The 15,087-nt window shown below is 34.3% G+C and overlaps 1 protein-coding gene across 1 annotated transcript; it reads left to right on the top strand.

Annotated features, from left to right (window-relative positions):
• The first annotated feature begins 1,098 nt into the window (after positions 1-1,098).
• On the top strand, positions 1,099-10,984 carry LOC139731204 (tyrosine kinase receptor Cad96Ca-like). The gene is made up of 9 exons (XM_071642087.1): positions 1,099-1,165; positions 2,574-2,744; positions 3,798-3,862; positions 6,399-6,515; positions 7,101-7,205; positions 8,225-8,330; positions 8,893-8,989; positions 9,786-9,885; positions 10,919-10,984. Exons 1-9 carry the CDS (start codon positions 1,099-1,101, stop codon positions 10,982-10,984), a joined length of 894 nt encoding a protein of 297 aa, XP_071498188.1.
• Positions 10,985-15,087: the final 4,103 nt, after the last annotated feature.

The raw sequence follows: 15,087 nt of genomic DNA, 5'->3' as shown, positions 1-15,087 counted from the left end.
CAAAAAGAAAGAAATAAAAAAAAAATCCTAGGAAAAGGTGGTGCCCACCTTTTTTTAGGATTGCTTCTTTTTTCTTTGTTTTTGGATATCTTGGTCATTTCAAAACCGATTTCTCTCAAATAAACTTTGAATTCCTGTTAAAATTGCATGATCTTTAACCTTTGGTTTATTTTAGGTATCCAGGAATCCTGAATCCTCACCTTAACAATTACCGTACCATTTTAAGCAGACTTCAGTTGTCATTTCCTTTAGACGGAAATCAACGTGTTAGGTCATATTTGTTTTTTTTTTCCAATTTGCCGTTATAATACTCTTCTAAGAGTTGAATTTCCGTCTATGTAACTTTACTCCTGTTCATGCGTCCCTCTATTTCCTTGTCGTCTTTTTTAGGCGTTACAATATTACCTTTTTTTCTCCACAACTACCATCTGTTTCTCCTGACATGCTTCTGCCGAAGATCGCTGTCTCCGTAGTGCGTTTTTTGTTAGCTATTTTGTCTACTGTTTGTTAGTCTTGTCCATCCCTTTTTTTCCGGTGCAGCCTTTTCTTCAGTAGTGGTTTTGTTGTCTAGTCTTGTTTCATGTTTGTTCACGTCTATGAAAGTAAGTGTATTTATCTGTTAACCCCTTCCATACTGGATTGGGAAATGCCCATAGACTTAATGCGCAGGCCACCGGGTTCCCGTATGGAACGGGTAATTTTCAGTGGGTATCCAGACTTCTACCTCTTTTCTTTTCTTTTTTAATCTACGATGCTTCAATTCTTTTTTTCATCGATTTTTTTTTTCAGAGGGGCCCACATTCTACAAGCTGTATCTTTTTAGTGGGTTTCTCCATTTTTTTCACTTTAAACAATTATACATGCATTTCATTTTGACCACTTCTGTTTCGTTTTTACCACAATGTGTAATTACTATAAGGTAATCAATTATTGTACAGTCTTTTCATTACACAATTTTCTGTTTACCTTATTCTCTGTTATCGAAGGAAGTGAAACATATATGCTTTGTCGAAAGATGAAATAAACTTTGAATTGACAAAATAATCTATTCTAGATCCCTCTACCGTGTCTACTGGTTACGTTGCCGCGCTGTCAATCATGGGTGTACTGCTGGCGCTTTCTATAACAGTGATTAGTGTGCAGTTCTGCAAAGGCTTCCACAAAGGTTTGTATGAATTTTTTGTTACAAGGGATCTTAAAGGGATCGTATAATTATGGTTGAGACCTAATTTCAGGTTTCTGAAATTTTCTTTTGGTAAGATAATGAGAAAACTTGTATGAAATATGAAAGAGCATGTAATTCTATGAGGAATTCAACGTTTATTTGATGAAAATTTGTTTTGAAATGGCCGAAATATCCAAAAATTATAATGTGGGACCCACACTTTATTGCTATTGCTTTGTTTTTGGAAGTTTCAGTCATTCCCAACCCGATTTTCATCAAATAAACTCTGAATGTCTCTTTAAATGGTATGCTCTGTACTATATCATAAGTGTTTTCTTGGTATCTCGCAAAAGGTTTAAAGCCGAATTCTCATCTCCACCAATACTTTACCATCCCTTTAAAGCGTACAATTTGTCATTACAATAGTATTATTTGACATAAGGTAGTATAATGACAATCTGAAACTTCCCCTGATTCTGCGGAAATACATACATACACACACACACACACACACACACACACAAGCATACACACAAATGGGCCTCTATGGTAAATACGAAAATAAGTCACTGCAATCACTCCAACATTCAATACATTTAACCATATATATCAAATTATTGTAATAGCAATCATATAGAAATTGACAGTGGCGAAAGCCAATTGAACTGGTGAATTTATTTCGTATGTAACCTACAAAACATATCACTTGCTCCTCTTTCCTTATTCTTTTAGTGCCAAATAACACTGCAGAGAACGTAAGGTAAGAAAAAAACTCAATCAATTCATTTCGTCTTGCATTTATTCCAGTTTCCCCATGAATAGACCAAAAATGTTTTGCTGACAGTGCACCAATTGTGCGTGTTTGTAACCTTTATGCGTTTTCTGTAGATTTATATAACCTATTACGATGTCAAAGTTAAAAGTAATCCAATTAGAATTTCACTGAATCTGCTCTCCTTTTTTTAATTTAGAACAGTCATACCAGGAAGCGACGAAAACAGCACTTATGAGATGATTGAAAGCCGAATCAAAGGTAGATTGTTGCATTTTCACACCTTATGATTCTTTTTCTCGGTAATTTGATGCCAAAATGAAACTAAGGCACAATTTGTAATGCTCATAAACGACTGTTGTTGTTTTTTTTTTCATTTGTGATCAAAATATACACTAGAAATCATATTCTAAAAAAGAAAAAACTTTTTCAGTGTATTCAGTTTTCTTTGATTGTTTTTGTTATAGTATAATAATGTTATATCATAAAACAATGTATGTACAGCTGCTTGTGATTTACTTATATTGAAAGCTGATGATAAAATAGAAAGGATTTTTTTTTTTCAAAAATAGACATACCGTGTATTCAATACCGTATACATAATTTATAAACATCAATATATTCAACTTTTGGCAGACGATGCTGTGTACCAACCACTTACAAAAATCAACACTGCTATTGGAACCGAAACCTTGGCGTTCTTTTCCCGACTTGGTTCCATCGGCGTGGGGAATTTTGGCGACGTGTGGAAGGGTGAACTCCGCACAAAACAGGGCGTGGCTTCGGTAGCCCTGAGGCAGTTCACAGGTTATTACTTTACCGGCTGTTATACATTGCGTATAAAAAAAGTAATCCAACTTTGGTGGGCTATTATTTTATAACTGTCAGCTATGGAGAGCGCAGTGTTAATTGTGAGGAAAGGGCAACTTTTCCTCTTTCCAATAATACCAAATTATGTTGACGGATGTCATGCATGACTGGACACATGGACTTTAAAGACGACCATGACAATTTGCGTTTTTTCCAGGTTTGCGTTGTATTGTGAACAAACAATGCATGTCTTACTGCATGGATGAGATCTGTCAATGAAAGTGGCCAAATCATTAGGTCAGCCTGCACTTCTACTCAGGTTCGTGTTTAGAATTTATTCTGCTAAACCTTTTTACATACCATAACCTTCAACATAGCCATGTTTCGATAACTTGGTCACTGCTATAAAGGCTTAACCCTTATCCATTTTCCTCTCTTTATAGTCAAGGCATGGTCTGTCGCTGCCAGCTTTGTGTTGAATATGAACAGAGAAAAAAATAATGGACCGTGTGGGTTGGCCTCCATGGGAGTGACCAAGTTATCGGACAGGTGGCCATGTTCAAGGTTATGAACCATAAAATGTTAGGGAAACTCTAAACACAAACGCTAAATACAAATTTGCATTCGTACAGGCTCGGCGGCTGGTTTGAAAATTTGGCCACTTTCATAGACAGATCTCATCCATGCAGTGAGACATGCATTGTTCCTTCACAATAACACAAATACTTACAAAAGTGCAATTTGTCATTGTGGACTTTAAAGTCCGTAAGCTCAGTCATGCACGACATTTGTCAACATAATTAGGTTACAATGGAAAAGGGAAAAGTTTTGTTTGTTTTTTTCCAAACAGTCAACATTGTGCTCTCCATAGCTGACAATCATGACATAGTTGCCCTCCTAAGTTGGATTACTTTTTTTTTTGATGTGATATTATTTCTCCTGATTGTCTTTGAGATGACATTAATTGACTTAGTCTTCAGAGAAGATTTTTGTAACATAATGCAATCATCATGGTATTTACCTCTCTTCATCTTTGTTGTGCACTCACAGAAAACAGTCCAGACCTTCTGCATTTGGTGACACATCTACGTAACCTTCCAAACCATCCAAACATTGTGAGATGTTTTGGATGCTGTCCTGATTATCGTGAGTACACCGAATGTTTCAGCACCCCTCACCCCCCCCCCCCCCAAAAAAAGGAGTCAAAACAAGGAACGAGATAACAAGACACATATGGCAAAATGACATTGACTTGTACGACTGTATTCCTCCATTGTCCTGTAAGATTAAGCTTGTTACAACGCATTGCTTTGTATGTCTACACTAGAACATGTGTGGATGCAAACATTTTGTGTAAGTACCTTCCTATTCTATACTCGCAGACTACTCTACTCCTCAGGAAGAGTCGAGATAAATACATAGTAATTGCCTAATGGGAAACTAATGTATCGTTGAGCACTCGATGCCCTAAATGTTTATGTTACAAATCTCGAGATTTAAGTTACCACTTCAGTTGATTGCGGAACAACAAAATGTTTGTTTATTGTAACCGATAACATGGAATAGATACAATTATTGCAGTAAAACTTGTGCATATGATTATCAAAAACGTGGCCCTGCACCACAAACAAGCAAAAAGTAGCCAGGCCTGAATTTTTAGGTAAGGGCTGATTCTGAAAGAGCCGATTCTAAGCTTTGAAATGATGAATAACTCAATTCAAATGGAGTCTCCAAACCTGTCTGAATATTGGAAAGAAAGCACACACTCTGGAAAAGTATGAACTGGCCAAAGAGGCTCTGAAGTACACAATCTATTGAGGCGCTTAGTCCTTACCAAGCTGTGCTAGCTGCACGATGAATGGGACAAAAAAAAAAATTGTAAGCTTCCGTAGCCACAACAATGGAGAGATTATTAGATTAAGCTGAAATTGATCATGTTCTATTCACATATTTTGTTAATTAGTAATTCATTATTTGTACAAAAGTTATAAGAAAGTTATTGAGTGTGAAGCGTGTGCAAATGAATTTAAAGAAATGAAAAAGGAGCCTCCAAGACATACCTAATCAAACCACTCTAGCAATGATATATATATACATACATACATACTATGTATATACATATTTATAGATATAATCATATATGTGTGTGTGTGTATTTATATGTATATCAAATATTTACGATTAGATAAATGAACAAAAGGTATTAGAAAAACTGCGGAAATCGACTTCCCCTTTCATTCTATGATACAAAAGTCAATAATAACTTAGAATAGTTCTTGCAGAATATATGGAAAATTAAAACTTTATTTCATTGACCTGTTTCATCTTTCTTTAGTCCTCAAACAAAATCAAATAGTGCGACTTTACTTATTTTTGTTATGCACGGTCTCATATATATATATATATATATATATATATACATGTGTCAATGGAAATAAACTGGCATTTCAATCGAATTGATCTGGATTGAATATAAAATACATTCATGTTTGGATATGTGAGTAGGTGGGCATGAAATATGATAATAGATATAAATTGTTGCTAATGATGTGTACAGGCAGGTTTTGTCACCTCTAGAATTTGACCCTCTACACAAGGCCACTTTACCCTTTCCCCTCATAATATTCCTATTTCGTGCATGAGATAGTGTTAAACGCAAGTTTTTGACAACACATTCCAAGCACCAACAATCATATTATTGATTAAGATATCTTTATTTTATTATCATAATCTACGGTTAATCACTATATTACGAACTTAGATATTTCATTGTGAAGTTGGTGTGTATGTAATATAAACTGAAATTCTGTAATACTCCTCCGTTAATGTTGGTTAGGTTTTTGATACACCCGTGTATTTTTTTTAATTTCATTTGGGAAGCAGAATTAATACCTACGAAGGGTATTATATGACTTATCTTTCACTTCCATGGCCATATATATTTGACATTGGCGTCATTTTGACTTCCAATGCTAGTATGGTGTGCCCCCCCCCCCCCCTCTTTGTTTTGTTTTTTAATCTCTAAAAGGCAATTAAAATGAATTTAATGTCGCTTTACATTTGATATATTGGAATCTGGTGCCGTTCAGTTGAAAGCAAAAATCATAACCAATGTTCATATATACATATTACATAATTATGTATTATATATATATATATATATATATATATATATATATATATGTATATATATATATATATATATATATATATATATATATATATATATATATATCAAGTGTGAAAACAGTCGTATAAACACCGCAGAAGCCAAAAAATTGGACTGATGTTTCGGTCAAAGACCTTTATCAAAGATAAAAGTCTTTATATTAGGTCTTTGATAAAGGTCTTTGACCGAAACGTCAGTCCAATTTGTTGGCTCCTGCGGTGTTTATACGACTGTTTTTACACTTGATATCTACTTTACACACCGACGCAGAACTTTCATATCTCGATATATATATATATATATATATATATATATATATATATAGCCCCACTATTTATTATGATGACATATTGAAATGCTTGTAACACTGAACGATATGCATTTGTTCCTGTGAAGAAAATATCTGCCATCATGCAGGTACTATGGTAAACGAATTTGTTTCCGGTGGGACATTGCTGACATTTCTTCAATTCAATAACCAGACTTCAAAATCTCCCTACGCTAACATCAAGCCTTTAAGACCCCGATTTAATGAGACTGAGTTACTTACGTTCGCCTGGCAGGTAGCTAAAGGGATGGACTTCCTTGAGTCCAACAAGGTAATTACCTATGGAAAGTACATTTGAGTTTGTTTGCAAAAACCGATATGTCCATATTTGCCAAATGGAGATATTTGCGATTAAAGGTCAAGAAAAATAAAGAGAATAATAAGAAAATGTTTGCTTCTTTTGACCATAACTTCAAAAATATACCTGTATATGAAGTGACCAATACATCATTTAAACAGCATTATTTTGTACTTTATGTCAGAAACCAAACTTCAAAATCTTCAAAAATGGACTTATCGGTTTTTACAAACAAACTCTTCATTTTTATCTTATGCGGACGCCAAAATTGTTTGTACGTTCTTAACTGTGTCATGAGGAAACAGTTTCACTTTGTAATTAGATACCGTCCGCCCAGCCATGAGACTAGTGAACAAAGTAGCTCTCTCTCTCTCTCTCTCTCTCTCTCTCTCTCTATCTCTCTCTTCTTGTGTTTTTTTCAAACAAGGGCAACATTAATTAATGGGCCTGGTGATTTACGTGTCAAATTGAATTAGAACGATGAAGAGCGAACTTTCTCCGAAACTTGTGATTCATATATTTCTTATCAAAGTATTCATAACTTGTTATCACATTAAGATTGTCCATGGAAACCTCTGTGCACACAACATTCTGATGAAGGAAGACAGGATTTGTAAGATTTCTGACTACGGGATGACGTCAATCATGTCACCCGCTGGAAATGTAAGTATTACCAAGATTTGCAGAATTATTGCTCAACTGAACATGACTAAAAATGAGTAGATACCACGTTACAAGGACATTAAAGTCTTTCTTTTTCTGAAAGATTATATACATACCTTTGTCAGTGGCGGAGCAGGTGGGAGGCGTACTAGGCGCCTCCCTTTTAAAGGGATCGTACAGTTTTGATCGAGACCTAATTTCAGGTTTCTAACATTTTTTTTGGTGAGATAATGAGAAACCTTGTATGAAATATGAAAGAGCATGTAATTTTATGGGGAATTCAACGTTTATTTGATAAAACTTTGTTTTGAAATGGCTGAGATATCAACAACAAAAAAGAGTGATTCTAATAAAGTGTGGGACCCACACTTTATTACGATCGCTTTGTTTTCTTGTTTTTTGATGTTTCAGTCATTCCAAACCCGATTTTTATCAAATGAACTTTGAATCCCTTTTAAAATGGTATCCTGTGTACTATATCATAAGTGTTTTTTCGCTATCTCGCAAAAAGTTTAAAGCCCAATTCTCATCTCCACCAATACTGTACTATCCCTTTAAATTGTGTTTGAAATTTAAAAATAAAACAAATAAAAAAAAAAAAAATCTTAGCTGATTAAAACCGAGAGTATCACCAGAATTACTTTTGCGCCCCTCTCTTAATGGAATTCCGGGATCCGCCCCTGCCTATATGATATACACATCCCTATAAGAAATATTTTTCCCCAGCAATGAAATTCACAACATGAATCCTGGGATGTCTCAGTCCACTTAAAAAGCAAGCTTGTGTGAAAAAAAAAATATACAGAAATAGGCCTTCTCCATTCTCTTTTGAATCACATACCAGTAAGTTCGAGAAATTTTGACTCAAAAACATCACACTATAATCTGTATTTTGCTTTATTTAATAACGTGAAAGTGAAAGACTGAAGGTGGTAAAGTTTCTTGATACTGCAATAATATATGAGAGATTCCAATAATTTGTATTTTATTTGCTTATATTTTTCAATCATTTTTTGCAGAAACCAACGCGCTGGATGTCACCGGAAGGAATGCAGAATAAAGATTGGTCGCTAGAGGGCGATGTTTGGTCTTATGGAATCCTTCTTTGGGAAATCGTCACTCTTGGTAGGACGAAATGATATCATAATATAGGGAATAGGTTAAGAAGTATATATATATATATATATATATATATATGGATATATATTATGTATATATATATATACATATATATATATCTATATATGTATATGTATATATATATATATATATATATATCTATATATGTATATATATATATATATATATATATATATATATATATATATATATATTTTGTTTAATACCACAATAATCATAAACTAAGATTTACACTAAGAAAACGACAATATGTAATTTTGGTAATTCACATAGATAATTATGTATGATGTGTATAACAAAACATGATATTATGAATAAACACGCATATTGTTTACTTTGTTCCAAAGTCCTTGAGATTATCAAATTACTGTGTATGCCCTTGAGACGCGTAAGGTACAATGAGTGTGAACGAGCCAGCGCAATTCGATGAAAGATTACTATCCCAAACTATATACCAACTATATACATAGAAAACAGAAACTGGTACATATTATGCACGTGTCGTGTATCTTCCTTTCCTCTGCTGTCTTCTCTTCCTCTTTCCAAGGAGCGAGACCATATCCCAAAATGACGATGGACATGGTGGAGCAGCAGGTTACCATGGGTTACAAGATGCCACGCCCTTCTCACTGTGGTCAAGAATTGTGAGTATTTACCTTCACTCCCAGTTTTCAAGTGGATTCGATATAATGTGTGTGTCTATTTGTATGTGTGCCCGTTTGCATGTCTGTGTGTGAGTCTTTGAGCGTGTGTGCTCTTGTACTTTCAATAGGCAGGGCTTAACACTAACGGTGGCCCGGTGGCCCGGGGCCACTAAAAATGAAAGTCGGGCCACCAAATTTCAAAAAAAGGCAAATGTGGTGGCCCGCCTTTGGTCACTATTTTTTTTTTTGAAGGAATGTCGATAAATTCATAACTTTTTGCGCCGGAAATTAGCAGTTAAATTTGTTTAAAGAATGATTGAAAAGGACTGAATGAGTGCCTGAGAGTAAGTGTTGCGAGTTTGTTGAGGTTTATTTTATGAGTAGATATGTCCAGCTTGCAATTCTTACTATGATAAAACTTAAATATTTGACTAATTAAAAAAAGAAAGAAATACAGGAATTTTAATGGTTTCTTTTTTTTCGGGCCACCAAATTTTACTCTTGGGCCACCAAAAAATTTGAAATTGATGATTTTGGTGGCAATATCGGGCCACCAAGAAAAAAAAAGTTAGTGTGGAGCCCTGACTTAGGTGCGTGTGTTGGTGTTAGGTGTGTGCGTTTGTGAGTTGGTATGTTTTTACCTGGTGTTCGTTGACTAGAATTTTCATAGATTTCTGGTGTCCTGTACCGAGTCTGTCTAGATTCGACACTTTTGAGATTAGACTCTAAGGACAGATCAGTGCGGAAACCAATCAGTTATGGAGCCTCTTGTTGTTAACTTCTGTTCCCGTCCTAGATACTCTATAATGACCAGCTGTTGGGAAATGGAGCCCGCAAAGAGATGCTCTTATGACGGCATTCAGCAGAAGCTTGAACTGACAATGGAATTGTATCACGTAAGCTATTATACTGTTTTCATTTATATTATTTCTTTCACTAACAGAGTGAAAGGTATTACTCATCGTGTTCATAGCATTATTTAGTTGTTTTGTCGGTATTTTTGGTATTCTTTTCTATTGGGTGGGGGTTGTCAATATGAATCAGTTGTTGTGTAAAGTGTGTGCTTGGTTTGTTTTTATTTTCTCCTCATGTCTCCCTACTGTAAAGTTTGAAGTAAACAAAATAGGTTAGTTTTCGGATTGTATTTGATGATTTTAGTAAAACCAAAATTGAAATTGAAATTTAAATTGAAAATTTGCTGACGGGACATTGATGCAATGATGATTTTGTAAAGCGTCAATTCAGCAGTTGACGAACTATTTATTTCACTAGTAATGCAGCTATATCTTGTTAAAACACAAAACATAATAATTCCAGTTCAATTAAATGGCTTAAGCTTGTCCTTGGACAAAATGAATTAAAGGGCAGGAAGAAAAAGAAGTTAAAATCAGCCCATGAGAACACGACAAAGAATACTGGCGTCATTATAAGATCTAACAAAAGGAATACTTTGTAAGATTCAGACAAACATTTACAACTGTGTCAAATAACACCTGTACATAGTTATGCACGTGATTTCAGCATAATTCTGCTATTGTGTCTTTTCAGTGATTTGTCTTGGGAAAAATATTGTCAAACATTTCAATATTGCACCTGCACATTTTGTAATTCTAATCTTATGATGGGAAACATTATTTTTAAAAAAATGAAATAACTGGTGTAGAAATTATACAAGTTGATATGACGGACGGTATTTATTGAACAAAATAAAATGGTGTTAAATGAACCTTATTTCGGAAAGGATTTATGTAATAAAATAATGATGTCATTATCATGACTTAAACATTTTGAACGCTTTATCATTTCTTGATTTTTTTTGATATGTTCATAATATTTGATTGACAAAGGTTAATAGAACACCGAAAAATATTTTTTTGACAATAAGATGAAATTATTTCCACTCATGTGTGCTAACTTTGCTCTTTCCAGGAGTACCTGTCGCTCCAGAACTTCGACGAGGAATTGTATGATGATGTGGCGGATGTAACAGCCTAGAGGTTTATCAAGAATCATTATGAATTTCAAGACCTTTTTTGACAGACGGAAATTGTGGCTTCAGATATTGATATGCATAATGGCATACGTGTGTGTCTTCCTCTCTTTACTTGTCCTACTTTGCATTTTTAAGTGCATCTGACGTCTGTCTGAGCTAAAGATGGAGAATAGAGCAGCATTTACATCTTTTCAAAACAATCGTATCAATATGAATCAGTTACTTACTGTATTTGCATATGCTCCAGTGTCGTTATTATCCTAAGGGTTTATATACAACACAGAAAAACACAACGATTTCCTAGCACTTAAGAATATTACTACTATTACGTTGATTGTGTATATGTAATGTTGTGTCGTCTTGGTGGCAAGAAATTGTAAGCTATGTTGAATGTATCTCACGTAATGAAATGTCTTCTTTTGTGAGAATTCGCACGATATCCGCATGTTATTGATGGATATTCTTTCTTTAATAGATAGTAATTTACATGTTTAGTCGTAGATTTTGACCGAACCCAAGATAATAAAACTTTTCACTCTTGTAAAAAGATCATTTATGGATGCACTGTTGTCACAAGTATACGGGTTGTTATAGCTCTGTTATTGTTATGGACATAATTGCAAAGTTACTGACAGTTTTATTGTCATTGTGCTGTCTTTATCTAACTATACTTTCATTATAATTAGTGCACGCGTTGTAGTGTATTGCACCATGTACATTTACTGTACTTTATACTAAATATGAGGTTTGAGTGTTTGCTCTAGTGGTGCATAAAGAAATCACCGTTGTTAAATCGAAACTTGGACAAACGAGTATACTATTTAGAGAGTAACATAGAAAAAAAAATCACCGCACACTATTTCCGAGTTTCATTATGGCTTTTCTTGTGTTTGTTATTCCATTGAGTATTAGTGTGGTTATGGTGATTGGTATTACTATCAGCATTTTTTTTTCTACTTCACATGTCTATTAGAACAAATCTTATAACTTGTTTAAATCGAATCCAAGGAATACGATTAAACGAATATTGCTCGCAAAAACCTATGTCCTTTTTGAAGATTTTGATGTACGGTCTCTGTCATAAAGTACAAAATGGTATCGTTTTCAATGACGTATTGTTCACTACATATAAAGGAACATTTTTGAAGTTATGGTCAAAAGAAGTAAACAATATCTTATCATTCTCTATATTTTTTCTTTACCTTTAATCGCAAATATCTCCATTTGGCAAATACGGGCTTATCGATTTTTGCGAACAAACTCTTCAAATAATCCCCACTCGTCATATGCATTATGTCGGTAAACTGTCTAGCATATTCACTGTATGTTACTTTTAATCGGCCAATGTTGCACTGTTTTCTGATTTCGACGTATGTTCTGTATTGGATAAACAAATTATAAGAAGTACGCAAATAAAGCTGTAAAAATAAACAGATTTCCAACGAATCCAATGTCATATGGTGCCACATCCAGTGTCGCATATGCTGTGTAAGTGTTTCAGCGACATGTGTGTTTGATTCAACGTTTGCCGTTTGTTTACTTGATTGCTTGTGTTTTTGTGTGGCAGAATTGAAACTGGATAAGACACACAGTTGTAAGGGACAAACATTCAAGATGGGACACTATGTGAATGCTAATCTGGATGGCGATATTAATAAAACGATTACAATGTACATGCATCATTCCATCAAATAACCCTTAGAAATTGAATTACACAGGTCAGGTCATGAAATATCTGAAAACAAAATAACTTTAGCAAAAATACACTGGTTAAGTCATACATCTCAAGCAGCGTGAGCGTAAAATATTGATTGTCTGCGCACAATACAAACAAAACGATCTTGTTTCAAGATAAAAAAAAATATTCAAAAAGAACCTGTTCATCGGTACAATTATTCTTTATATTAAAGGGACTGAACTGTACTGGTAGAGAAGGGGATAAATGTTTTGAACATTCCTAATTGAGATAATTAGAAACCTCTTATGAAATATGATAGAGCTTGGAATTTTTAAAAGGATTCAACGCTAATATCATGAAAATTGGTTTTCAAATGGTTGAGATATCCAATGAAAAAAGAGATGATAATAAAGGGCGACAGGCCACGCCTTTTATTAGCAATTCCAAAATTGGTTTTCATATATAAACCTTCTGAAACCCCTTAGAATTACATGCTCTTTGACATCTCATAGAATGGTTTCTGAATATCTCGCAAAACGTTAAATGCTAAATCCTCAACTCAACCACAACTGTACACATCATTCAAAATATATGGTGCAAGAAGAAAACGTTCAAAAATCAGGCCTCAGTTCGCTTTAAAATGTTCCTCAATTGAAATGTTATACATCTTTACTGTATTGATAATGTTTTAATTCATTTACTTTATGGATGTCGCGATTCCTAATGACAAAGGTTTTTGATTTTTTGTGTGTGTGTGTGTGTTTTTGTGTTTTTTTAACTGATGCATTTGTATGAATCGGTTGAAAGTAGTGCCTTTTTTCAATGCAAAAATGACGAAATTTATTCGCTAACAGTGTCGCGTCTTTTTGATCCAGCAAACAATATGTAGGGCCTACATTAAACGTCCAATCATTCATGATAGTATTACCCGGCCATTCACACGTGCCGAGATTACTTTATTTGAAACACGATTGTAAATAAGTAAACTAGAATCTTGTTTCAAATCAAACAAACGTGGCCCTGCTATACACTTTCATACGTTACCACATGTTTCTTTTCGAACGTATTTAAAAGTCACACACAAACCTATGTACAGAAAAGTAATGTTGCATGCAAAGGGTTAATGCAGTTAAGAAAAAAAAAGACAAATTTCCAAGCAATCCCTGGGGTTCCAAAAGCACTTGCAGGGAAACACTTGCTATCTTTTTTAAGAGAGAGGCTCCAAAATAGACCAGTAAGTAAATATTGGATGCGATGCAGACAAACTCATTTGTCATTCCGATCATAATAAACAATATCGCACACAAAAATCATTGTTGTTCAATATGATGCGGAACAACCTGAAGATATCTTATTCTGTCAAACAATCAGCCAGCACACCAACATAGAGTCATATTTGTGGCTTCTCTACAGGGTTTGAAAGGAAAGGCTCAGGAATTCGAGAGAACTGAATATGAGATGTTTGGTAGGAACGTCTATATAATTCTATTACTCACACTTTCTGTTTGATTTAGGAATTCTATTACTTAACACTGCTGTCAGTCTTCAGAGGCTAGCATGCCAAAGCTCCGTATAAAGACGTCTATCTGTAGGAAGAATGAATAAACAACGAATGATGTTTGTATTGTTGTTTTTTAAACAAGTTGGCAACTTTAATAATATCACCTCAAACGTAGAGAGTGTATGTCAATGGTGACACAAACAGTTATGTAACTAATGTGAAACGAACTCGAGTCGAACATGATTTGTGAGCCTTTAGTCAAAATGACAGCGTTTTAAGCATATCACTTTGATACCTTGCGTACTTTAAAACTTTCTGTGCCAATACAGAGTCGACTGTTAACAATTTCAAACACATAATCTATAATGGGAACGAAATTAATATACTACGTGGCTGTTAAGTTGGCACAAGTTAATCTCGATTTCGCACAGAAAAATAAGTATAACAGCTGAAGTTGACACAGCTGTTTTATTAAAGGCGTGATTCTGTTGTTGTTGTTTTTTTGAAAATAACATGGAATAAATCCCACATTGTTTCATAAGAAAATATTGTAAATTATGAACTAAGCATATTCAACGACACTGCTCGAAACTTTACAGAAACGGCACATTGAATTGAGACTGAATGAACCGAAGTAAAAACATGAATACGCACACAAAAAAAATGTTATATCGACCATCGCAATGCTTAACTTAACGATTTGGTTAACCGATCCTCATAACGGAAATTAAAATGTATTAAGTTGTGCATCCTGACTTGAAGAGCCGTCACGTTGAAATGAGATGAAGGTGGCGCCTTATGGAACTACCACAGCGTGATAAAATGGAATCGACTTAATAATGTGCAGCACTTAATCACAGAGTATAAAATAAAAGGGTAATTGATAGGTTTCAAATACTATGGTATGCAATTTGATAGACAGGAAA

The sequence above is a fragment of the Diadema antillarum genome, unplaced genomic scaffold, assembly GCF_040938485.1.
Source record: "Diadema antillarum isolate AM-2024a unplaced genomic scaffold, OU_Dant_1.0 seq00000365_RagTag, whole genome shotgun sequence".
Taxonomy (NCBI): Eukaryota; Metazoa; Echinodermata; class Echinoidea; order Diadematoida; family Diadematidae; genus Diadema; species Diadema antillarum.
The sequence above is the reverse complement of the archived record's forward strand: the minus strand, read 5'-3'. Positions and strand labels throughout refer to the sequence as shown.

Bases quoted from the DNA above. Each gene is read 5' to 3' on its own strand.
- LOC139731204 (XM_071642087.1), top strand. From the start codon at position 1,099: ATGGGTGTACTGCTGGCGCTTTCTATAACAGTGATTAGTGTGCAGTTC. The intron at 1,166-2,573 runs GTTTGTATGAAT...AACTTTTGGCAG, and splicing joins CTGCAAAGGCTTCCACAAAG to ACGATGCTGTGTACCAACCA. The intron at 8,990-9,785 runs GTGAGTATTTAC...TTCCCGTCCTAG, and splicing joins TCTCACTGTGGTCAAGAATT to ATACTCTATAATGACCAGCT.